Source organism: Chrysemys picta, chromosome 4 (genome assembly GCF_011386835.1).
Source record: "Chrysemys picta bellii isolate R12L10 chromosome 4, ASM1138683v2, whole genome shotgun sequence".
Taxonomy (NCBI): domain Eukaryota; kingdom Metazoa; phylum Chordata; order Testudines; family Emydidae; genus Chrysemys; species Chrysemys picta.
This window is the reverse complement of record NC_088794.1, coordinates 8,837,233-8,862,558: the sequence shown is the minus strand read 5'-3', so window position 1 is coordinate 8,862,558 and position 25,326 is coordinate 8,837,233. Positions and strand designations below refer to the sequence as shown.

At 44.1% G+C, this 25,326-nt stretch overlaps 1 protein-coding gene across 3 annotated transcripts in view; it reads left to right on the top strand.

The window, feature by feature from the left end:
• LOC101946831 (E3 ubiquitin-protein ligase rnf213-alpha-like) overlaps positions 1-25,326 on the top strand; it is a 151,932-nt gene that overhangs the window by 87,007 nt on the left and 39,599 nt on the right. For all 3 annotated transcript variants that reach the window (XM_065594210.1, XM_065594212.1, XM_065594211.1), the window contains 13 exons: positions 1,628-1,769; positions 2,798-2,971; positions 5,846-5,979; positions 7,280-7,437; positions 8,062-8,265; positions 11,549-11,742; positions 13,900-14,020; positions 15,893-15,993; positions 17,153-17,326; positions 21,060-21,235; positions 21,536-21,632; positions 21,732-21,846; positions 23,110-23,293. In XM_065594210.1, the coding sequence (XP_065450282.1) occupies positions 1,628-1,769; positions 2,798-2,971; positions 5,846-5,979; positions 7,280-7,437; positions 8,062-8,265; positions 11,549-11,742; positions 13,900-14,020; positions 15,893-15,993; positions 17,153-17,326; positions 21,060-21,235; positions 21,536-21,632; positions 21,732-21,846; positions 23,110-23,293 (1,974 nt within the window). The remainder of the gene's footprint in view (positions 1-1,627; positions 1,770-2,797; positions 2,972-5,845; positions 5,980-7,279; positions 7,438-8,061; positions 8,266-11,548; positions 11,743-13,899; positions 14,021-15,892; positions 15,994-17,152; positions 17,327-21,059; positions 21,236-21,535; positions 21,633-21,731; positions 21,847-23,109; positions 23,294-25,326) is intronic.

The following is a 25,326-nucleotide window of genomic DNA, read 5'->3' as shown; positions in this document are numbered from 1 at the left end:
GCTTTTTTAGGGAGGGAAACTATGGTCTAATGGCACGTCTAGTCTGATTTGTCTAATCTTCATTGCCAAAACTAATGGAAGGAGTCACATAACTCGTCAAAAATTTACTGTGAAAACTTTCAATGGAAAACCTGCAGCTTTGGTTTCTGTGATCCAACCTGTCACAGTGGTGTAGTCGGCAGGTTGGATCACAGAAACCGTCCTGGTAGCAGCTACCCAATGTGCCAAGACTACTTCTATCCCTGTTTTCCCTGCCAGCTCAGAACTCCAACACCCTGTCTTGCTGAGCCAGACACTCCCATCTGCTCCAACACAGACCCAGGGTCTGAATTACTTGCCTCAAAACTGCAGGTTTACCTGAAAGCAGCTCACAGAAGTGTTCCTATCTTTAACGCTCAGATGCCCAACTCCCAATGGGGTCTAAACCCAAATAAATCTGTTTTACCCTGTATAAAGCTTACAAAGGGTAAACTCATAAATTGTTTGCCCTCTATAACACTGATAAAGAGATATGCACAGTTGTTTGCTCCCCCAGGTATTAATACATACTCTGAGTTAATGAATAAGTAAAAAGTGATTTTATTAAATGCAGAAAGTAGGATTTAAGTGGTTCCAAGTAATAACAGACAGAACAAAGTAAGTCACCAAGCAAAATAAAATAAAATATGCACATCTATGTCTAATTAAACTGAATACAGATAATCTCACCCTCAGAGATGCTTCAGTAAGTTTTTTCCTCAGACTGGACACCTTCCAGGTCTGGGCATAATTCTTTCCCCTGGTACAGCTCTTGTTCCAGCTCAGGTGGTAGCTAGGGAATTCTTCATGATGGCTCCTCTCCTCTCTTTGTTCTGTTCCATCCCTTTATATATCTTTTGCATAAGGCGGGAACCCTTTGTCCCTCTGGGTTTCCACCCCCTCTCACTGGAAAAGCACCAGGTTAAAGATGGATTCCAGTTCAGGTGACATGATCACATGTCACTTCAAGACTTCATTATCCACTTGCCAGCACACACATATACAGGAAGACTCACAGGTAAAACACAACCATCTGCAGACGATGGTCCTGGTTAATGGGAGTCATCAATATTCCAAATCACCATTAATGGCCCACACTTTGCATAATTACAATAGGACCTCAGAGTTATATTTCATATTTCTAGTTTCAGATACAAGAGTGGTACATTTATACAAATAGGATGATCACATTCAATAGATTATAAGTTTTCTAATGATACCTTACAAGAGACCTTTTGCATGAAGCATATCCCAGTTACATTATATTCACTTATCATATTTTTATAAAACCATATAGACTGCACAATGTCACACACTGCTTGGAAAATGTTTTTCTCCCCTCCCTCATGGAAATTTTCAACTTTTTTTTTCCAGAAACCAAACACCTGAAAACCCAAAATTTTTTGGCCCAAAACTGCTGAAATCCAAAATTTTTGGCTTTCAGTTGAAATTTTTCAGGTTTGGGGTTTTCTGACAAAAAAATCAAAAATTTGAGGAAAGCAAAGACTTTCTACCCCACTTTTCATTTAGTAGAAAACAATTTTCCATTAAGAAAATGTTGACCAGCCCTATTGTGGGATAAAGTGATTTCTTTTTCTTTTATGGCTAGTTGCCTGTCATTTTATGGAAGTGTTGAAAAGGAGAATTTGTAACCTTTTACAAGAACAAGAGATGGTGAGCCATAAGCCTAGAGAGTGGATTTTCCGCAGAGCTCTGTCTAGCGAGTTCATACTTGAAGGCACTTCATTCAGGTAACGTTGTATATTCTTGTATAGTTGCATCATGTTGGCCATTTGAATTTCAAATAGCTCAAATTTTTGGAATACCAACAAGAAGTCATATGTCTGTATCACGTCCCTTAAAGCATTACTGGAAGGGACTCGGATACAACAGTGATGAGGGTGGTATAAGAACTTATACAGAAGACTAGCATATGTTTTAAAAATCACAATTAATCAGGGTATTGGCAACAAAATCTTAGGTCATTGGACAGTTAAAGGGTCTTGTTTGTAACAAGAACAAAGAACAAGAACAAAATTGATCAGCTGTATGAAATGTGCCAAACCCTACAGATAAATAACTTGAAAGTTTTGTATCAGAGGGGTAGTCATGTTAGTCTGAATCTGTAAAAAGCAACAGAGGGTCCTGTGGCACCTTTGAGACTAACAGAAGTATTGGGAGCATAAGCTTTCGTGGGTAAGAACCTCACTTCTTCAGATGCAAGTAATGGAAATCTCCAGAGGCAGGTATAAGTCAGTGTGGAGATAACGAGGTTAGTTCAATCAGGGAGGGTGAGGTGCTCTGCTAGCAGTTGAGGTGTGAACACCAAGGGAGGAGAAACTGCTTCTGTAGTTGGATAGCCATTCACAGTCTTTGTTTAATCCTGATCTGATGGTGTCAAATTTGCAAATGAACTGGAGCTCAGCAGTTTCTCTTTGGAGTCTGGTCCTGAAGTTTTTTTGCTGTAAGATGGCTACCTTTACATCTGCTATTGTGTGGCCAGGGAGGTTGAAGTGTTCTCCTACAGGTTTTTGTATATTGCCATTCCTGATATCTGACTTGTGTCCAGTCACCACGCAAGACACAATGGTACTCCCTGTTTTGTCCTGTGTGGATGACTTTGCTTTATTGTGATTGTTGGATGTTTACATAGTTGTATCTTAGGGCCCAGCCCTGCAAAGCAACCCTCCTGTTACAGACACACAGAATGAGCTGGTTGGGGAGGGAGGGAGAGTTGAAAGAATTATTTTATAAGACATGTTTTTCCTTTTTTTTTAAGGCATGTTGTCTGGATTCATTTGGAAGACATTCTGGCAAACATGTTTGCTCAAATCCTAGCAGTAGTTGATGCAAACAACAACTTGGATCACATCTCTCAAGAAACTCCTATCTCTGACCTCTGGCTCCAGATGTTCAAAGATGAATCATTTCTGAAGATTAAGTATACCAGCAAGTAAGAAACCACTAGGAAAGCTCAGACTCTCAAGATTAGATCTGAGTGGGAAACACTTTTCCCATCCTGCAAGAGTTTTTGAGATTTCAACATTTTTTCCCCATCCTGAATTGGAATAAAAAGTTGAAATCTTGAAAATTTTCACAAACTGATAGTCTGAAAATAATCTCGGCTCCATCATAAAGTTGAATTTAGATTTTGACCTTTTTAAAAAAAAGGTTTTACTTTTTTTAGCATAAATTAACTACAATTGCTAAGTGGAAAGTCATTTCAAATTATAAACCAAAACTGTAGTGGGTTTTTTTTTTTCAAAAATGTCAAAACAGGATGTTTTAATGGTTTTGAAACCTTTTTCCAAAAATTGCTCAAATCAGGAGGCTTGTTGAAACCGATCCTTTTTCTGCAAACTGTTTTGGTTTCAATGAGTCGTGATTTTCCGATGAAATAATGTTTAATCAGAAAATTCCTGACCAATCTCTATTCAGGATTGAGAAAACCAACCTCTCTCCAGATCTGCAAAGGTACAGTGCTATCGCAACAAGAGCAGTGAGAGAGTCTGGGATGGTGGAGAGTGTGTTCATTAGACGAGTAGATGCATAGTGAAGTGGGAAGGCAACAGATGTATAGAAGATTAAGCCATGGAACTCACTGTATCGCAACTGTATGGAACTCACTGTATGGGAAGCCAAACATTTAGTCAGACAACTATGGGCACAGAATTACAGGCAAAGCCATTTGTGCAGCTTTTATATGCATCATTATTATAGTTGTTATTGTTCTTCTTATTTATTTATTTATAGATACATAGATTATAAGACCAGAAGGGAGTGTTGGAATCACAGAGCCATAGAGTTAGAAGGGACCGCAAGAGTCATCTAGTCTAGCCCCCTGCCAAGATGCAGGGTTTGTTGTGTCTAAAGATAGGTGGCTATGCAGCCTCCTTTTGAAAACCTCCAGTGAAGAAGCTTCCACGACTTCCCTTGGCAGTTTGTTCCATTGTCCTGCTGTTCTTACCGTTAGGAAGATTTTCCTGAGATTTATTCCTAAACTGCCATGCTGTAGTTTGAACCCACTGCCTCTTGCCCTGAAACAAGAGGGAACAATTTTTTCTCCATCTTTTTTTATGGCAGCAAGTAAGTGTTTGAAGACTGCTATCATGTCCCCCCCCAATCTTCTCTTTTCCAAACTAAACATACCCGGTTCCTTCAGCCTTTGTTCATATGGGCTTGCATTCCATCCCTTCGATCATCTTTGTCACTGACCTCTGGATCCTTTCCAGTTCCTCTACACCCTGTCTATACAGCGGTGACCAAAATTGGACACAGTACTCCAACTGAGATGTAACCAGTGCTGAGTCGAGCGGTACTATAACTTCCTGTGACTTACATACTATGCCTCTGTTAATGAAACCCAAAATTGCATTTGCTTTTTTTGCAACAGCACCGCATTGTTGATTCTCATGTTCAGTTGTGATCCACCACAACTCCCAGATCCTTTTCAGCAGTGCTGCTGCCAGGACAGTTTCCCCCCATTCTGTATTTGTGCATTTGGTTTTTCTTCCCTAAGTGCAGCACCTCACATTTGTCTTTGCTGAATTTCATTTTGTTGTCTGTAGCCCAGTTCTCCAATTTATCAAGATCCCTCTGAATTTTAGCTCTATCCTCCAAAGTGTTGGCAACCCCTCTAGCTTTGTGTCATCTGCAAATTTGATCAATATGCTCTCTATTCCTACACCCCGGTCATTAATAAAGATATTAAACAACACCAGACCTAGAACAGATCCCTGTGGAATCCCACTTGAGACCTCCCTCCAGTCGGACATCATCCCATTAATAGTTGCTCTTTGTTTGCGGTTGTTTATACAGTTATGCATCCACTTATTGGTAGTTCTACTGAGGCTGAATTTCTTCAGCTTACTTACATCATGAGAATGTCATGTGGGACTGTGTCAAAGCCTTGCTGAAGTCCAGGTATATTATGTTCACCACATTCTCCACATCCATCCAAACAGTTACCTTGGCAAAGAAAGAAATCAGGCTGGTTTGTCGTGATTTGTTCTTAGTAACTCCATGCTGGCTGCTAGTGGTCACCGCTTCATCCTCCAGGTATTTGCAAATTGAATGTTTTATACATGGCTCCAATAGCTTCCCAGATATCAAAGTCAGGCTGACTGGTTTATAGTTCCCAAGCTCCTACTTTTCTCCCTTTTTAAAGACAGGCACCATGTTAGCCCTTCTCCAGTCTTCCAGGACCTCTCCTGCCATCCATCAGTTTGCAAATATTTTTGCCAGTGGCTTTGATATTTCTTCAGCATTCTGTGGTGACCAGCATCAGACCCTGATGATCTCTGACATGTTCTTTACTTATCCTGATCTGCAACCCGCCCCCTTTACTGTCTATGATAACTTTGCTAATCATCATCACATGTTGTTTTTTGTGTAAAGACAGAAGCAAAGTAGGCATGAGCATCTCCGCCTTCTTATCGTCCATTACCAGCTCACCTTTTCCTTTGAGCAGCAGACCCACACCATCCTTGATCTTTCTTTTCTGTCTGACGTATTTGCAGCTCTTCCCCAACTGAGCACTCTCAGCCCTTGAGAGAGAACACTTAACCCCTTCCTAGTCAGGTCTGATAGACGAATAGGCTGGCTGGCCCCAGGCTTATGGCCCCTAAAGGGGTAGATCATCCTTTTACAAAGGGAACAATTGATTAAATTGAAAGGCAGCAAATTCAAAACCAGTCGAAGGAAATGTTTTTTTCACACAACACGTAATTATCCTCTGGAACCTACTGCCACAGGAAGTCATTGAGGCTGAGAACTTAGCAAGATTATATGTATATTATATATAATATGTTTATTTTAAACACTCAAGGGCCCCTGATGCTAAGATTTCTGTGTTATCAATGAGCGAAGACCCCAGCAGGTCCACACAGTGCTGCTTTCCATTCAGTTGGGTTCTGAAAGCTCGCCTGGACGAGATATGGGAGACAGTCCATCGGGTGAAAGGTAACTTCACACTTTCTGCGTCTATTAAAATTAGCTGCAGTGGAAGAAAATATTGGACTCTGTTCTCCTCTTGCTTTTGTCAGAGTAAATCCAGAACAGGTTTAAAGAAGAGCTGTATGGGGAGGAGATGTCTCGTAATAGAGAGCTCTGTGATCGAGCAGAGAGAAGCAGAACGAGATCCACTGGGTTGGAGCTGGAGGGAGACAAATTCACACAGGAAATAAGTAGTACGTTTTTAACAGGGAGGGAAATTAACAGGGATGAGCCATTGGCCCAGCTCACCTAGGTATGGGGTGGAATTCGCATCACTTGGGAGTCTTGGTTGTGCTTAACTAAAGTTGGTTCAAAAATTTTAGTCAAAACAGTTTGGTGTCAGAAAACAGAAACTTTTCATGATATTTTGTTGATTTAGATGAAATTTTGTTAGAAAACAAATTGGGAAGAAATGTTCAGAAAATGAGAAAACATCTTGTTTCAACATTTTCACGATAAAATGTTCAATTTTTTTGTTTCTAAAGGACATTGGTTTAAAGTTTATTTTATACATACAAAATTAAATAAAAATGGTCAAATCAAAACAAACCATTTCAAATTTATCAAAATTAATCATTTTGATTGACCCAAACAAAAAAAGCATAACTTAATTGTGTGAAAATTTTCAGAATTTGTCTTTTTGTCATGATTTGTAACAAAAAAAATGCAAAATATCAAAATTTTTCATGGGACAGAAATCCATTTTCCAACCAGCTCTACTTTTAACTCAGCCAAATGCAAGGATCAAGGAATGTAGGTCACTCTTACCAGATGTGGACTGTATCCTGGAAATCAGTGACTTGGGAAAGGAATCTGTAGATAGATCTGGGGATCTAGGTACTCTCAGACTGGGTCTCAGATGTGCAAGCCAGTAGAGTCTGTGCTTAATCTTCTGCTGCTTAGAGGAGTCTTGCTGGTGGGGGAAAGAGTTACTCATTGAAGATTGCCCTGTAGGACTGTCTGAGCCTTCTTGTCATTTGCAAACTCAGTCCTTCATTCCTTGAATGGGTAGTCAATGGCTCCTCTCCCCACCCAGCTAGAATAACTTAGAACCACCCCACCCAACTAGAATGACCTAGAACACTGCATCATAATTCTAACAAGTAGCCATTTATAATGGAGAAAAACAGGATTCTCATTGCCCTGCCATGCTTATACTCTTGCCCCCCCACATTCACTTGCATATTAATAATTACTAAACAATATTTATAGTGATCTGCTATAACTGAATAAGCCCCTCTCCTTTGTTCATTCTGTGACATCCTAGGTTATCCAAAGGACCCTACTGTGGACTCTGCTGAGATGTTTCAAAGCTCTATCTTGAATATGCCAGTGCCAGATGGCAATAGTCCAGAAATGGTTCAGCGTTATGCCAGTGATTTTGTGAGGATGGCTTTTCCAGGGCAAGATGTTCAGGTTTATGAGGTAAATGGGTTTCTGCAGAAAAGCACTTTTAAACATCATCAGTCTGAATGGTTGGGGTGAGATTACCAATGGTATAGTAGACATATTAGACTTAATGCAGAAAAAATTAAAAACTTACAGCCAGATCCCCAACTGGTGTAAATCGGCCCTCACTCCATTGGAGTCAATGGGGGCAGATCCCCAGCTGGTGTCAATCAGCCATAACAACATTGGAGTCAATGGGGCCAGATCCCCAGCTAATGCAGAAAGTGTCCGATTTCCTTAAAAAATTTCAATTTTTTTGTAGATTTTTTTTTATAGCAAAACGATCTTGCCTGAGTTTTTTTGGAAAAAAGGTTTTGGTTTTGATTTTTAGAGTCAAAATTGGCTGCCAAAAATAAAACCACTTCCTGTCCAACTGTTCTGTATTTTGATAAATGCACTTTACTGAAACCCTGTATTTGCTCTTAAATTACCGCTAAGTGCTCTCAACTTTAATTGCATTTTAGCATTTCTTTTTTACTTGGGTTAGAATTAGTGATGATGAAAATTTCATACATCTTTCATTAAACATGGCAGCAACAGAGAACTTAGTTCTATGTGGTTGATGATGAGTAGAAATAATACCATTTATTTTATCACCAGATTCTGTCTAATGTTCTCATAACTGGTGCAAAGGAGCTCTGCACCTCTTTGACACAGGACGAGGTGGGGTTTTCCCTGATTTGGTTGCACATTGAATATTTCTACCTACAAGAGAATTATCAGCTGTTCATCAATTTAGTGAAGAATGAGGAGACTCTAGCCAATGAGCTGCAGAAAGTTTATAAAGAAGACACAACTAAAATGGTGAGCGAGGTTACCTGAACAGTGGTTCATTGTTGCTCTTTTCAACCTGTGATTGTAAATGGGAATCATCATCGAGAGGGTGTGTTTCTACTGGATCCCACAGGGACTGGATTTTGGCCCTATGTTATTTAAAATGTTTATTGATGGTCTGGAAGAAAATATAAAATCATCACTGATAAAGTTTGCAGTTGACACAAAGATTGGGGGAGTGGTAAATAATGAAGGGAGCAGTCACTGATATAGAGCAATCTAGATCGCTTGGTAAGAAAACAATGTGTCTTTTAATATGGCTAAATGTATATGTATGGGAACAAAGATTGTCGGCCACACTTACGGGATGGGGGACTCTATCACGGGAGGCAGTGACTCTGAAAAAGACTGGGGGTCATGGCGGTTAATCAGTTGATCATGAGCTCCCAGTGCGACACTGTGGCCAAAAGGGCTAATGCGATCCTGGGATGCATAAATAGGGGAAACTCGAGTAGGAGTGGGGAGGTTGCATTACCTTTATATTTGGCACTGGGGTGGATGCTGCTGGAGTAGTGTCCAGTTCTGGTGCCCACAAGTCCAAAAGGATGTTGATAAATTGGAGAGAGTTCAGAGAAGAGCCATGAGAATGATTAACGGATTAGAAAACCTGCCTTATGGTGACAGACTCTTAGAGCTCAATCTACTTAGCTTAACAAAAGGAAAGCTAAGGGGTGAGTTGATCACAGTCTATAAGTACCAATGTGGGGAACAAATATTTGATAAAAGCCTCTTCAGTCTAGAAAACAAAGGAATAACAAGGTCCAGTGGCTGGCAGTTGAATCTGGACAAATTCAGACGGGAAATAAGGTGCAAATTTTTAACAGTGAGGGGAATTAACCATTGGAACCATTTACTAAGGGTCGTGGTGGATTCTCCATCACTGGGAATTTTTAAATCAGGATTGGATGTTTTTCTAAAACATCTGCTCTGCTTCAAGCAGGAATGAATTCAGCAAGATTCTGTGTCATGCCTGTGTCATGCAGGAGGTCTGACTAGGTGATCACAGTGGTTCCTTCTGGCCTTAGAATCTCTGATTCTAGGAATCCTCCATGTATTTCCCTGATTCCATTCACAGAATCTATAGAACCACAGGGTTAGAAGGGACCACAAGTGTCATCTAGTCTAGCCCCCTGCCAAGATGCAGGATTTGCTGTGTCTAAACCATCCAAGACAGATGGTTATCCAGCCTCCTTTTGAAAGCCTCCAGTGAAGGAGCTTCCACCACCTCCCTGTGCCATTGTCTTGCTGTTCTTACAGTTAGGAAGATTTACCTGAGATTTAATCCTAAACTGCCATGCTGTAGTTTGAACCCATCAGCTCTCGTTCTGCCTCTTGTTCTGTGACAATAGAGAATACATTTTCTCCATATTTTAATAGCAGCCTTTCAAGTGTTTGAAGTCCACTATCATGTCCCCTCTTAATCTTCTCTTTTCCAAACTAAACATACCCAGTTCCTTCAGCCTTTGTTCATATGGTTTGCATTCCATCCCTTTGATCATCTTTGTCGCTCACCTCTGGATCCTTTCTAGTTTCTCTACATCCTATACACAGAACTCCAGCTGAGGCCTAACCAGCTCCGGGAAGAGCAATACTATCCCCTCCCATGACTTGCATTATATGCCTCTGTTAATGCAACCCAAAATTGCATTTGCTCTTTTTGCAACATCATTGCATTGTTGACTCATGTTGAGGTTGTAATCTATTGTCACTGTGTCTCAGTGGGTCACAACTGAGAATTCCAAATTCAGGACAAACTGCTGAGAAATGGGGCAGACTCATCCCAAACCAATGGTTATTCTTCCATAAGATATACCACACCTCTAACAAAAGAAAACTTCTGTCTCACCATACTGGCTAACGAAGTCAGAAATGCAGTCTCCTTAGGTATACCAGTCCTCGTTTCACCACCCACACACTAGAGGTAATGATGAGTGGTTATTTAAAACCAATTTAATCAAACAAAGGGTTCTTCTGATCCCAAAGGACCAGTCACACAACTAGGTCAATGTATTACTCAGATCTGACCCAATAATCACACTATTGCCAATTCTTTAGTATCTAATAGCTAAAGTTTTATTTATAAGGGAAAAGAAAGAGGTGAGAGTTAAAATGATCAATGGAATCAAATACATACACACATTGCAAAATTCTCGTATCAGGTTTGAAGCAGTGATGGTGGGTGTCACCCCAGGAGCAAACAGATTTGAAATACTGGTTCATAGTCAATATTCATAATGACAGATACAACAATGACACATGCATACAAATAGGATAATTGTATTCAGCAAATCATAATTTTTCCATTCACACCTTACATGATATCCTTTGTGTAATATTTGCAGCAATTATATAACAATGGTAGCAACATGATATACATGGTTATATTTTAATGGTATAACATCACATCCACCACAACTCCCAGATCCTTCTGAGCAGTGCTGCTGCCACGCCACATGTGCTTTGTATCATATAATGTCCTCGGCATTGGGAGATGGTCACTACAATTTTAAGCCAGTTGGTTTTGTGTGATGCAAGTGCCGTCTACACTGGACCAGGAGCTGTGTTATCCAAACCAGTTTTAACCACTCTTTAAAAATGGCTTATACCTGCCATGGACCGCATTAACAAGCCAAACCAGATTAAATCCACGGCAGCCTGAACCAATGTAATATCATGGTTAAGGGCTGGCTCCAACTCCCGTCGATATCAGTGGGAAGATGGATTGATTTCATGGGGCGTTAGAGCAGGCTTAAAACTTGATTAGGTGACAAGATCCTCGACTCAGGGCACTTAGGTCCTGAAGAGGAGGGGGAATGATGTTCTGTGGCACTGTTACAGTCTGCACTGCTTGGAAACAAACGTGGGATTTCTTTCCCCCCTTTCCTTGTTCCTTTGCCTCGGCAGCAGGATGTGTAACACGCTGGCGCAGTAGTTGTGACTGTATCTCGACTCCTGCTCCTGTCTTGCCATTAGTGGGGTTATCGCTTTAGCTCAGGTGGTGGGGGTCTTTGCCGCTGATGCTGAACCACCAGAGCTGCTGATGAGCACATCTTGCCTGAGAGTGTATGTGTGTGCGCGTGTATTTATGTGTGTGCCGCCACCGGTCCTTCCTTCATAACCTGCTCCAGTTTCATTGCTTCAGCCCTTCAGCAAGTGATACTCCTGCCCCGTTGTTTTCTCTCCTCTTTGCCCCTCACCCCGAAACACAATGGCTAGCTCAGAAACTCACGGGATTTGTTTTTAAATATTTTAGTTTGTAGCTCTTGATGCCGTGAGCATCGTCCTGAAGCAGCTGCAGCCCACAGAGAAGGCGCTTCTGCCATTCAACGCCTGCCTGAGCTGGCTGAAAAGGATCAAGTCCATTAAGCACACTGTGGAGCTGATCACATTGGACGACTACCAGATGAGACTTTACGATAACAAAGAGGAATTATTGAACAGCGTATTGTAAGTGTTACCCATCCCCCTCCAAAAACTGTCTGTGTATTTTAAAGAATATAAACATTTTTAAAACGTGTAACGTCAAAACTTTTCTGTGAAAACTTTTTTTCCACCCCGACAGAAAGATGGGTTTTCCTTTAAATAAATTTTTTTGCAGACAGTGTCAGATTTCCTCAGAATTTTACAAATGTATATAGAAAAACTTGAAAATTAAAAATTTTCCAGCAGTTTTCATCTGGAAAATATGTTTTGATTTTTTGCCTTTTTTTTTTAACCAAAAACTTCAGTGACTGAAGAAAATGTCGGGTTTGTTTTCTCAATGAAAAGTCATAATTTTCCAAGGGGAAAAAAAACTCCTCCATGTTCCAATCAACTCTCTGTTAGATGGTGACTCAGTGTTTGCTGTGACCCCATTAGTGGTTGGTCTACATAGCAAATAAAAGCCTGTTACTTTGCCACTATGTTACTCTGTGTGACAGACAAAAAAAGCCCGTGGCTGAATTTAGGCTAGAAATGAGAAGAAGGTTTCTAACCATCAGAGGCAGGGAGGGTCCGGAAGAGCCTCCAATGGGAGGGGGGACGACACACCCTAACTGGTTTGAAGATGAAGCTTGATACGTTTATGAACAGGATTATCTGACGGGGTTGCCAGTGATAGCAGGGACTGGACTCCACGGCCCAAGTCGTCCCTTCCAGTCCTACATTCCTATTAAAACCCCAGATATTAGTCCTGCCGTGGCCCTTTCTTCAGAGCAAATCCACTTAGAAACCTTGGGCCATATTCCCACCAAGAGTTTCCAAGCTTTACGCAGACAGCAGAGGACAGGACAAAGGTTTTTTTCCCTTTGATTTCCCCATTGTATCAGCTTCCCCTTCATTCTGTAAACTGCTCTGAGCAGCGGGTAAGGGGTGTCCCTGATTGCAAGCCATCACAGCTAGCCTGAGGGGATTGTGAGCTGAAGGACCTGTTTACGTGTTCAGTTCCTATCTCCATAAGAACGGCCATACTGGATCAGACCAAAGGTCCATCAAGCCCAGTGTCCTGTCCTCTGACAGTGGCCAATGCCAGATGCCCCAAAGGGAATGAACAGAACCAGTAATCATCAAGTGATCCATTCCCCTATCGCTCATTCCCAGCTTCTGGCAAACAGAGGCTAGGGACACCATTCCTACCCATCCTGGCTAATAGCCATTGATGGACCTATCTTCCATGAATCTATCTCGCTCCCTTTTGAACCCCATTATAGTATTGGCCTTCACAACACCCTCTGGCAAGGAGTTCCAGAGGTTGACAGTGAGTTGCATGAAAAAATACTTTCTTGTGTTGTTTTAAACCTGCTACCTATTGATTTCATTTGGTGGCCCCTTGTTCTTGTATTATGAGAAGGAGTAAATAACACTTCCTTATTTACTTTCTCTATACCAGTCATGATTTTATAGACCTCTATCATATCCCCCCTTAGTTGCCTCTTTTCCAATCTGAAAAGTTCCGGTCTTATTAATCGCTCCTCATACGGAAGCTGTTCCATACCCCGAATCATTTTTGTTGTGCTTTTCTGAACCTTTTCCAATTCCAATATATCATTTTTGAGATGGGGTGACCACATCTGCACGTATTCAAGATGTGGGCATACCATGGATTTATATAGAGGCAATGTGATATTTTCTATCTTATCATCTATCCCTTTCTTGGTGATTTCCAACATTCTGTTCGCTTTTTTGACTGTCGCTGCACATTGAATGGATGTTTTCAGAGAACTATCCACAATGACTCCAAGATCTTTCTTGAGTGGTAACAGCTAATTTAGACCCCATCATTGTATATGTATAGTTGGGATTATGTTTTCCAATGTGCATTACTTTGCATTTATCAACATTAAATTTCATCTGCCATTTTGTTGCCCAGTCACCCAGTTTTGTGAGATCCTTTGGTAGCTCTTCACAGTCTGCCTGGGACTTAACTATCTTGAGTAGTTTTGTATCATCTGCAAATTTTGCCACCTCACTGTTTACCCCTTTTTCCAGATCATTTATGAATATGTTAAATAGGACTGGGCCCAGTATCCAGGTGGTTGGTTTTGTCCAAAAATGTGGGAAAGAATTATTTTTTCCAGCAGACAAGGCGCAGCTACTCGCAGTGAGGCAATTCTGTCTCTTTTTCAGACACCAATGGAATTGCACCAACATCGTCTACCTGCTCATCGATCACCTGCTACACGATGAAACCAACGTGGATGAGAAGCTGCTAAAGCTCGTTGTGAAGCAGTTTGTCTTCCTCTGGAATGTAGGTGTATAAAATAGTGCCCCACTGCCCCTTTGAAACTTCATTGAACGAGAGGCTACAGCCCCCAGGACCCAGCAGAGTTGGGAAGGAGGACCACTGGAAGACATTTTTCATCCAAAACTTTTTTTGAAGAAAAATGCAGATTTGGCAATACCAAAATGCTTCCTGAATTCATGTTGGTATTGCCAAATTGTTTTGTTCGGCTCTGATAGATGCCTCACTACAGGATGGGGGAGGAGGCAGATATCAGACACAGTGTTGGTCTATAATACTCTAAATTTTTGTATTGATTACAATATAACCCCACACTCACTCCACATTCACACCCCTTTCATATTACACCAGACTCCAAAGATTAGAGCGAAGTCCCAAAGGCCAGTCAAGGTCTGCTCCAATCACAAAGCATGGGGAGCCCTGCACTACACATCACTTCTTTATCAGGGCTCTGGATCAATGTCTGACTCCAAATTTCAGATATGTCAGGCAACTATTTATAGCCCAGTCCGTCCGTTGCATCATCAGCTCTTTGTCTGTTTACTAAGCCTTGTACCCATAACTCCAGGAAAACGGTTCCTGGCAAGCCACCATAATCCAAGACATTCCATTTCCTCCTATGGACGTGACAAAGTTGTTTTGGCACAGACAATCCTTGACCACTCATAACCTTAAATCCTTGCTTCAGTTGCCAACACGCAACTCATGTACTCATGTCAAGCACACAGCATTTATACTAGGCCCAAATGGCTTATAACATTTGACAACATATACTATTATATATCACAATAGTTTCAGTCAGAAAAAAGCTACAAAGAAAAAAATCAGGGAAAAAATCAAAACATTTCCATTTTTTGGTTCAAAATGACTTTTCCATTTCAAAATTTCCTTTAATTTTACTTTTTAATACAATTTTTAAAAATTAAAAATGGTTGGAATCAAAACAAAATGTTTCGGCTTTTTCCAAAATGTTATGTTCGATTCTAAACAAATTTGACATGAAGCTAGTTTTTCCCCCCATTTTTTTTTGGAATTGTCATTGAACCGAAAAATCCATTCTTCACCCAGAATTAGAGCCTTACATAAGACAGAAAATCTGTTTGGCAAAGGATACAGAGATTTGCCTTCATTGCAAATTGGAACAAAAACTGAAAATTCCAAAATTTTCATAAAGAAAAATTGGGGGGAAACAAATAGTTTTGGGTTGATTCAAATGTTTTGATTCTTAATATTTGGGTATTAGATTATACAAAATATGTGGGTATTGTAGTGTAAAATATAATTTCCATGTTTCAGGGTTTTGTTTTTTTGACAAAAAACAAGTTTTTGCAGGAACACAGACAACATCCATTAAAGTTTTTGTTAGTCAATAACCCAGTTTTCTGTCAACAACACGTTTGGACCAGCCTTTCTCAGCTGGTGAGCCCAGTGATGGATATGTATGCGTAACATCAGGCAACCAAGTTTTCAAAGTTTGGCCTCAGATCTCTCTGAAAACCTCTGTAATTTTAATTCACCCCCCTGTGGTTCTGCATTACAATACAGCCTTTAATTACATGGTCACATGCCAGGTGTTCTGTCAGACTCCAGCCTCACTCAGTGCACAGGATGAACAGTGAATGAGGGAGAATGTTTAAGGGTGCGGCCTGGGACTCAGGAGACTTGGGATCTAATCTGGGCTCTGCCCCAGACTTTCTATGTGATGTTGTACAAGACTATCGGAATGCATGCCCTAAAGGGGCAGAGTTAAGGTTAAATGGGCAACCTTGATGCTGGCATAGCTTAACTTTTGAGTGGTTGCTTTTGCAAATGTAACCTTTTTAACACTTCTTTTGTCACTTAGAATGTAATGACATTCACTTGCTTTATTTTCTGTAGTTACTGTACAAAACTGAAGACCGTAAACCAGCAAAGATTTTTGAAGTTGTGACAAAAGTGCTGAAGAGATGCAGCAACAATGCTGCTACCGTCTACCTTGTGTAAGTCGAGCAAAGAAGCAAAAAAGACCATTGTGGATAAATTTTCAGCAAGAGCATTTTTAGCAGGCAATGTGTCTATTAATTACGCTTGCAAGTTAGTTTATTTCCTGACAATATTTTTATTTCCATGTACCATGTAACTCACCATTCAGTGCTGTACCCACACATATGGAAAACATTTTGCATTACGGACCACGGGTGTGAACGATTCCCCCTCCCCTGAGCGCCCCTTGTGGCAGGGCACCTTCACACCAGGGCTAATGTCCCACTTCTCCTCTTGGGCCCCTTAGGCCTCCCCAACAGGCTCTCTTGCCTCAAAAATACTCCTCCTTGGGGCCAACTTATTACAAAAAACTAGTGCAAAGAACCCAGAACAAGAGTCCCAAAACATTGTCCATTTATAACCCGCAGCACAAATAGTCCTTAAAATCCCATGACAGCACCAATGTAGCACATACCACTCTCTGGCATCTTCCACCACACCACTGCTCTTTGTTGGTCCCCTCCTGTCCTTCTACCCAGAAAACCACCCCAGCCCTTCCAGCTGGGGTGCAATCCTACTCTTCCCAGTGGCAATGCCCACCCCCACTCCCCCCAGCCTCTCTGCTGAGAGATCATCCTCACCACGGAGCATCCATCACTCCTCCTGTTACACTAACTTTTCCCAGTTCTTCTCGGTGGTGATGTCATTAGGTAATCCCCTCTGCTGCTCCCCTTGCCTTCAACCCTCTCCAGCCCTCTGGCCCTGGCTCTCTGGCTTGAGGATGTCAGCCAGCAAACTCTTCTGCTGCTCCCCTGCCTTCAGCCTTTCCCCAGGAACCTCCTGCAGCTTCCTTCAGGGACTTCTCTGATTCTCACTGATCTGCAGCTTCCTTCAGGGACTTCTCTGATTCTCACTGATCCTTTGTAGCCTCAGGTACTGCTCTCTGCCTTTTAATTGACCAAACTGGAAGCACCAGTTCTGGCAGAGGGGAGCAGGACTTGCTTCCAGCCACACTGTGGCAATCAGACTTATGTAGATTGGAGTTTGGCCCATGGAGTTTGGGCCCAGCTATGCAAGGCTTTGTTATTGATTTATTTATTTGTGGACTCTGTAAGGCACAAGGCAGCAGAGAATCAGACCCTGTGAATTGCATCTTGCTCTCGTGGTGTCTTTCAGGAAGGGCGTGAACGAGTGCAAAAGCTGCCAGAACGAGATCACTGACCCAGCTGAGCTGCCCTGCGGTCACATTTTCTGCACTCAGTGCATCCGGGAGTGGAACATCCGGCAGTGCAAGATCTGCAAGGAGAGCGTCCCCGAGGATTACGTGCCCACCGCCTCCCAGATCACCAGGTATTGCACAGTCGCCTGACTCTGTGATTTGGGAGACTTGTTTAGCGGTAATATTCCCACTAATCTCAGTTACTGACAGCGTGGCCAGAATGATTGCTTTTCTTCCACACCCCTCCACTACATTTCTGGGAGCTCTTAGAAAAACGGGCCTGACTGTTACCGGACATAGCTCCTTGTTCTGCTGAAGGATTTGCCGAGATAGGTCTGTCCGTGAGCAATGGCTTTAATGGGACTTTGTGCATCCAGGGTCTGCACATATTGATCCCTTTGCAGGACTGGGGCCCTAGGATTGTAAATATCTGAAGTTGCAGATTATAAAGGGGGGCGTTCAGTGCTGCTTCCCACGCTGGCCCCTTTGTAACGCTCTGGTGACAAAAGGGGACTGAAAGCTGGTGCGTCTCCCCACATAGAGCTGATGTAGAGTAGCATTTTCCAATGTGGCTTTAGGATTTAGGAACCCATTAAGAATCATGCTTTTGAAAATGGTATCTGTGCATAGGCACTGACTCTGTGGGTGCTCCGGGGCTCAAGCACCGACAGAAAAAAATTGGGGGTGCTCAGCACCCACGGGGCTGGCCATGGATCAGCTGGTTCGGTGGCCCCTAGGGCTGGCCGCAGCTTCAGTGGTTCCCGCTGCTAGCTCCACTTCACTCTCAACCCTTGTCACTCACCCTTAAGGCAGGAGGGGGCAGAAAGGACCAAGCAGCAGGCAAGAGGTGCTCGGCAATGGGGGTAGAGAGGAGTGAGTGGTGGGCAGGTCGGTGGAGCCTTGAGGAGGAGGCGGAGAGGAGCGAGCAGGGGGAGCCTCAGGGGAGGGGGTGAAGAGGAGCGAGCGGCAACAGGGTTGAGGGGGAGCCTCGGGGGCAGAGGCACAGAAGAGGGAGTGGGAGGCGCTCAGGGGGCAGGAAGAGGCAGAGTGGGGGCGGGGCCTCAGGAGAGAGCAGAGTAGGGGAGGAGCCTAGGGGGAGGGGCAGAGTGGGGTGGGACACCCATTGTCAAAAACAAAAGTCAGCACCTGTGTATCTGTGGCCAGTTCTGTGTCAAGCCTGGCCTTGCAAGTGGTGCAGAGGCCATGTATGGGGGACAGGCGACTAGCTGCAGAACATCCAGCCCTTAGTGTCATAGGCAGCCCTAAGCTATGCTGGAGGCCCAAAGGCCACTAGCTGGTCCCAGGTTCAGAAAGCTGCAAGTGACCCCTCTGTGCTCCCCATCTTACCTTCACCCAGGGATTACAGCACGCGTTGGAGGTTTGAGCCCAGGGCTCCACGGTCAGGGGTCAGCTTTTTCTGATTTTAGGTAATTATTTTTAGATACATTTTTAGGAGCCATAAATGATTTTTTCAGCGTTTTTCTGGAATTAGGTCATTATGGCAGCTGTCACCAGGTAGCGCTGTTACGCTGTTTTTTCACAGCAGGCGAGCAGGTTTCAATTTTAGGGAAGACAATGTGTGTTGTTATTTTGCGGTAATGCAGAGTTTTGGGTAGGGGGAGTTGTGTGAGCAGCAGGAGAATTTGCTGTCTGCTTTGGGCTCTTGTTTAGAGCGGACTGTCTCCCTGGGGACTGGGTGATTGCATGGCATAGCCAGCTTCTAAGAGGAGGGGGAGCAAACATAAAAAAGGCGCCCCCCCCCTCGGCTCCTCCTCTGGCCACGCCCCTTTGACTCCTCCTTCGGCCGCCCTACCCTCCCCCCCATGGCTCCTCTGGCCGTGCCATGCCACCCATGTGGCCTCTGGCCGCGGCCGCCATTCTGCGCCCCCCCCGCTCCTCTGGCTGCGCCCGCCACCCCCCCGCAAGTGCCTAAGAGACCCCCTCTCAGCCGTTGCTGGGTGGCAAACCCCACTCCAGAAAGATTTCCCTTGAATTCATCATTCACAAAAACAACAGTGCCTTTTCCGCGCCTTCCCGTCTCCACTGCACTCCGGACAGCACGAGGAGCAACTGACTGGGACACACCGAGCCAGCCACCACCACCAGGGGCTGCCTGGCTTTCTGCACCCCCCGTGCAGAAACACTAGTTGATTTCCCCTTGGCAAAGACAAAGTGTAACCAGCCTGTGCCCAGCATCATGCGCTGCTCGCGGGGCGCTCTCTGGCTCCCAAAGAGTTGGCAAGTCTGTCTGCCCTATCAGGAACGTGGGGCTGGCCCCACGCCTCTCCGGTGCAGCGCCTCTCACCTCCTTGAGTTCCTTGGCCACGTCTTTCAGGTCCCCAGGACTAATTCCAAATTCTCCACGATGATCTTGATCTGTTCCTTCACCTTGGCTTTGGAGGCTGCGGGTGGCAAGGAGAAGGCAGGGGTCCCCTTGGACTTAGCTGACATTCTTGGGGGAGCGATGTGTGGGGAGGGGGTATGCAAGTCAGGAGAGCTGTGTAACCAGCGGGTGCCCGTCCCCGTCCCTCGGGCTCTCGGAGCTGCTGCAGCCGCTGTCTTCCTCCCCGCACATTTTGGGCTCAGGGCTCTGCTGCGCTCTGCTCTCCGCCGGGTGGCTGCACCGCGCTGCTGCCATCAACTCCCCGGGATCTGCACTGAGAGCGCCCAGGCTGCAGACGGGCGGGTGGTGCGCCTGCGCCTGCGCATGGCTCCCTCCAACCCGTAGGCACACGCGCACGCACAAGGCATGCCGCTCACTGAGCCTGCCGGCCGCCATGCTACACCCCCCTGCTCCTCCGGCCGTGCCCGCCACCTCCCCATGGCTGCCGGCTGTGCTGCGGGTCGCCAGCCTGCGCCCCCCCTCGCTCCTCCGGCCGCGGCTGCTGGGCCACGCTGCAGGCCGCATGCCGTGCGCCCCCTCCAGCTCCTCCGGCCGCTTTTGGAAAGGCGGGGAAAGCAGCTGCTTCTCCTGCACCCCGCCAGCTACGCTACTCGGTGATTGGCTTTGGGCTGACATTCCTGGGAGAAGGGCTGAAATGAGTGATAGAATTTGGCAACATTAACTCCCGGTGAATAAAGTTGTTTTGCCCAGAATGTGGAATAATTCATATCGGGCAGAAATTATTATTGACTTTACAGGATCAAGTCTACACTCGGTACACACTCAAGTCCTCTTAACTTAGGCCTGGTCTACACTGGGGGGGGGGGGGGCGCGGAGGAATCGATCTAAGTTACGCAACTTCAGGTTCGTAAATAACATAGCTGAAGTCGACGTACTTAGATCGATTTATCGTGGTGTCTTCACCGCGGTGAGTCGACTGCTGCCGTTCCCCCATCGACTCTGCCTGCACCTCTCGCGGCGCTGGAGTACAGGAGTTGACGGGAGAGCACTTGGGGGTCGATTTATTGTGTCTAGACTAGACAGGATAAATCGACCCTCGCTGGATCGATCGCTGCCCAGTGAAGACATACCCTTAGCAAGAGTAGTGGAGCTATGTGCATGTTTCAAGACGGAGAGATTTGTAGATTCATAGATTTTTAAGGCCAGAAGGGACCATTAGGTCATGAGGCCAGAGAATCTCACCCAGTGATGTCTACATCATGCCCATCACTTTGGCCTGAGGTATAGCAGATCTTTTAGAAACATATTCAGTCTTGATTTAAAGATTTCAGATGATGGCAAAACCACCACTTCCCTTGGTAACTTGTTCCAATGGTTAATCATCCTCAAGGTTACAATTTTTGCCTTTTTTTCCCCAATCTCAATATATTTAACTTCAGCCTCCAGCCATTCTGATTTTGTCTGCTACCTTTTATATTAAAATAGTGACATTTAAAAAAATAATCTTTTTCTCGCCCTAGGGAGGCAGTTGCAAGTCACAACAAATTCAGGAGGAAGTGCAACTCATTCTTTGTGGAGTTTGTCAGTAGTTACTGTTTTGGGGACAAAATCCCTCCATCTGCAGAGATCATCGAACAACTGATTAAGTTCGTGGCTTGCAAACCTTCTAACTCAGAACATCCAGAGGTTAGAAAGGGTGAGTGATGTGTGTAATACAGGAACGGCTCGATCCCGCCAATCCCAGTTGTTCAGATATCCTGAGTCAGGCCCCAGAACTAATGGGAGTGACTTTAAAATCATGAGATTAAAAACCCAAGCAATAAATATGAGGTTCTTTTCATTTGCCTTCTGGTGTTGGAGCTTTTAGGGCAATTCACACCAGCTGGGGATCTGACCCATTGACTCCAGTGTAGCTATGGCTGCTTCACATCAGTTGGGGATCTGGTCTCGTGCTCAGAAAAAAGAAAAAGTAATCCTTTCTACTCTTTGGTTTCAGTGTACAAACCAACGAGTGACTTGTCGCCCTTTGAAGAATGCATGGATCCGAGTCCTACTGTCAAGTCCTCCCTTTTGAAAATGTTGCTCCGATGCAGGTTGGTTCTAGTGCTTCTAGTGGCTATATTAACTATATTTCACTCACAGATCCACATTGGGTATATTCAGTTTTATAACTTACATCCATTTCCTCCTAGACTAGACGATGTGAAGGAACACCTGGAAGGCTATCTCTCCAGGATGGAGGAAGTATTATCATTAAATCAAAGCAGTCGCAATGATTTCTATTTCATGGTAGTGTGCTGCTTTGAGGTGAGTCCCATGAAGAGTCTGTGGATAAATGTAGACATTTTATTACATCCATAATAACTATGTTAAAAGAATAGTTAAGGTTGCAAAGTCAAGTTCTCCAATGTTAGGAAATGCTAAAATTAAGGTTACCTGGGCAGTCTTCACTTGTTGTGCTCTGGCATATGCATTATGATACAGTCTTTAATTACATAACCAGATACTATTTTTTCCACAGAATCCCTGCCTCATTCAGTATATGAAGTTACTCAATATTTATTTATGTATTTATATTATTGTAGCACTTAGGAGTACTAGTCATGGGCCATACCCCCATTGTGCTAGGTGCTGTACAAACTTGTGTGGCCCCCGCCTTATTCTCTGCACACCACCCAGACCCTACTCCGAATACAGAAGTATTAATTCTGTGGTGCTCTTGCTAGAGTATCAGAGTGCCTCACAAACATTAATGAATTCATCTTCACAATGCCCCTGTGAGATTAGGTGATATTATTATACCCATTTTACAGCTGTTGCACTGAGACACAGAGAGATTACTGCCAAATTGTCAAAAGTCTCCACTAATTTGGGGTGCCCAACCTGAGATCCCCAGGACCTGACAAGCAGAGTACTTAGCATTTTTAAAGCACTTTATGTGTTCATAGCACAGCTCCCGTTGACCTCAGCTGCAGCTGTGAATACTCAGCACTTCTACAAGTCAGACCCAGGTATCTCATGTTGGGCACCCAGGAAAGGAGAAAAACACAATTAATGGCCAGTTCTCCCATTTTCAGAAATAACTTTGGTACTTAGGAGCCTAAATCTCACTGACTTTCAATGAGACTTAGGGGAAAATTTTCAACAGTGCCCAAGTCACGGAGTCTAAGACCCATAGATGTTCAGGGACTTTCAGCACCTATGTCACTTTGGCACTTTTGAAAATTTTACCTGTAGGCTCATAGAAGCTGGGAAGCAGGGAGAAGGGAAGGAGCAGAGAGGGGCAGAAGATATGGGGGGATAGAAACCAAGGTGGGGAGAAGTGGACGGGGGGAGAGAGACAGGAACTCTTATTCCCAGGCTGTTATTTTTAATCAGTGGCTCGGTTTCAAAATGACCAGAACAGTTTTATTTTTTGTAGCCTTTAAGGTTAACGTCTGCTGTGTGGTGTGGGGAGAAGGGAAGAGTTGAGTCATTAAAAAAAACCTGCCCAACCAACTGCATCCCCTTTACACAGAGTTACTATCCGTTCACTACTGTACATTTTTAAAAATTCTCTCTCTCGAACAGGATTTTATGTATTCCTCCTTTGAAGAAGACGCCAGCCAGAATTCGGAGCACGTGCTCTCCACTGCAGATCTGTCTGCTCCCAGCTCTGCCACCATCACCAGCATTGAAAACCTGCAGTTCATTGCTAAGCTCCGACTCGCCATCGGTAACGTCGCAGCTGTGCTTGGCAGAGAGCTGCCAAGTGGTAAGTGGAGTTTCTAACCATTTTCCAGTCATGCTGGACATCAGGGGAGATTGTTTAGATAACCATACAGCTCCGTGGATGTTGTTTGCTTTAAGGATTGTGTTTGTCTACAGTAATTTCCAGAGCTGAGCAAAACATTTGCAGCTGAACAGTTTTCCATTCGAAAATGCTGTTCCTTCCGAACTGAAACGTTTTGTGGGAACTCGTCGATTTTGATGAAATTTTCAACAGAAAAGTTTTGAAACATTTTGAAATTGAAATGGAGCTTTTTATTTGATATTGACTTTTTCATTGTTTCATTTTGACTTTGTTTTAACTTTATCATTTCAGTTCAATTTTCTCATTTTGACTTTCATATATTATGTATGATATGATCAAAATGAAATGTTTTGACATTATCAAACCTTTCATTTCAATAAGGTTGTTTCTATGTGTCACCCTTCTGCCAGGTGGAGTTGGCAGCGACAAGGGCTGGGTTCAGTATCTAGGGGTTCTGTTTCAATAACACAAGGCAAAACTGGCTTGAGCCCCCACCCAGTGGCCTGGAAAAATTACACACCATCCCTGGGAGCCTCCAAGAGGCAATAGTTCCCCTCTCGCAAACACTGAGTGTGTGTATGGAAAAGTAAACTTTTAGTAAAAGGGGAAAGGAACCCAGCATTAATTTGGGGAAACACCACAAGCCTGATTCAAAAACAGATGGCCATGAACAAAACACCCACACCAGATTACACTGGGAAGTGTCCTTTTCCTCAGTCTCTCACCTTGTGGTGTGAAAGTCTGACAAACAAATGTCCCTTTAACACACCACTTTCCTGTCCCGCCACCGCACCCCACTCACAGTTGTTGTCCTTGGTCAGTGAAGACCCAGAGTTTAGAGGTGCATCAGTGTGAGTTCACCTCCCACCCAGGGGATGAAAGACACCCAGCAATGCCTCAGCTGCCGCTCCACCATGGGCCACACACTCCACCACTGCTTGCTGTGTTGTCAGCCACTTTATTGGCCGCTCTGCTGCCACTCGCTCCACCAGCTCACTCCGCTGTCCGTCGCTCTGGCAGCCGCTCACTCCTGTGTCAGCTGCTCTGACATCGCTCACGCCACCACTGCCCTCTAGTGCAAGCTCTGGAATGTCTTGAGGTCCCATTACTTAACACAGCCGTCAGTGATTTCAGCTGTTACTGTGGGAGCCTCATTGCTAGTGCAGGCTGGGCAGTCACTTTTACCAGAGACGCTGTCCCATAGCAGCTCCAATGCTTGGACCTGGTTATCAGTGATTTCAGCTCTAGTGATCCAAAACAAAAGACTCTCAACTGAATCGTAATCAGCTCTGTCATTAAACAGTGGGGAGGGGGAAGGACAAATGGTGTCTAGAACTCTTAGGCAGAGCTCACACCACCATGTACAGACACCCATCCTCACCCTCTCATTTCTCCACTGGGCTTCAGTGCTCCTACCCTCTGCTTAGCGAGTGGAGTTCAGTTGAGGTTGAGCCTCTCAGTCAGGGTCTGCCAAGCACAGATCTGCTGCCCTCTATTCACACAACAAGGATAATAAAACTTTATCACTCCTGCACCCAATACCAAAGTGATTTGCAATCCAACACCAGCTAAAAGTGATCATTTGGGCAAAGCGGCTCCATCATGCGGCGCACCTAGGCAGAGTGGGCAGGTCTATGCAAACTAGGTCGGCTCCTGATATCTTCTCCCCCAGCTCACCACTAGATGTCAGGGGAGAGCTCATTCGGACTCTGCTTACAGCTCTTTATGAAATATTTCGAGATTTTGACTTTTCCTCATCATTTGGGACCAACACAAATTTAGAAATGTCAGAATTTCCCACAGAACAGAAATTCCATTTTCCAGCCAGCTCTGATCATTACTGGAAAATACAACTTTAAAGAACAAGATGTACAAAAGTGTGTGATACCTACAGAAACAAATGTCCCACTTCTGTATGGACAGGACATTTACCCAGCTGACTTTAGTGAAATGATCTTTCCCTTCAATTTCACTTGGTATGAGGTCACCAAATT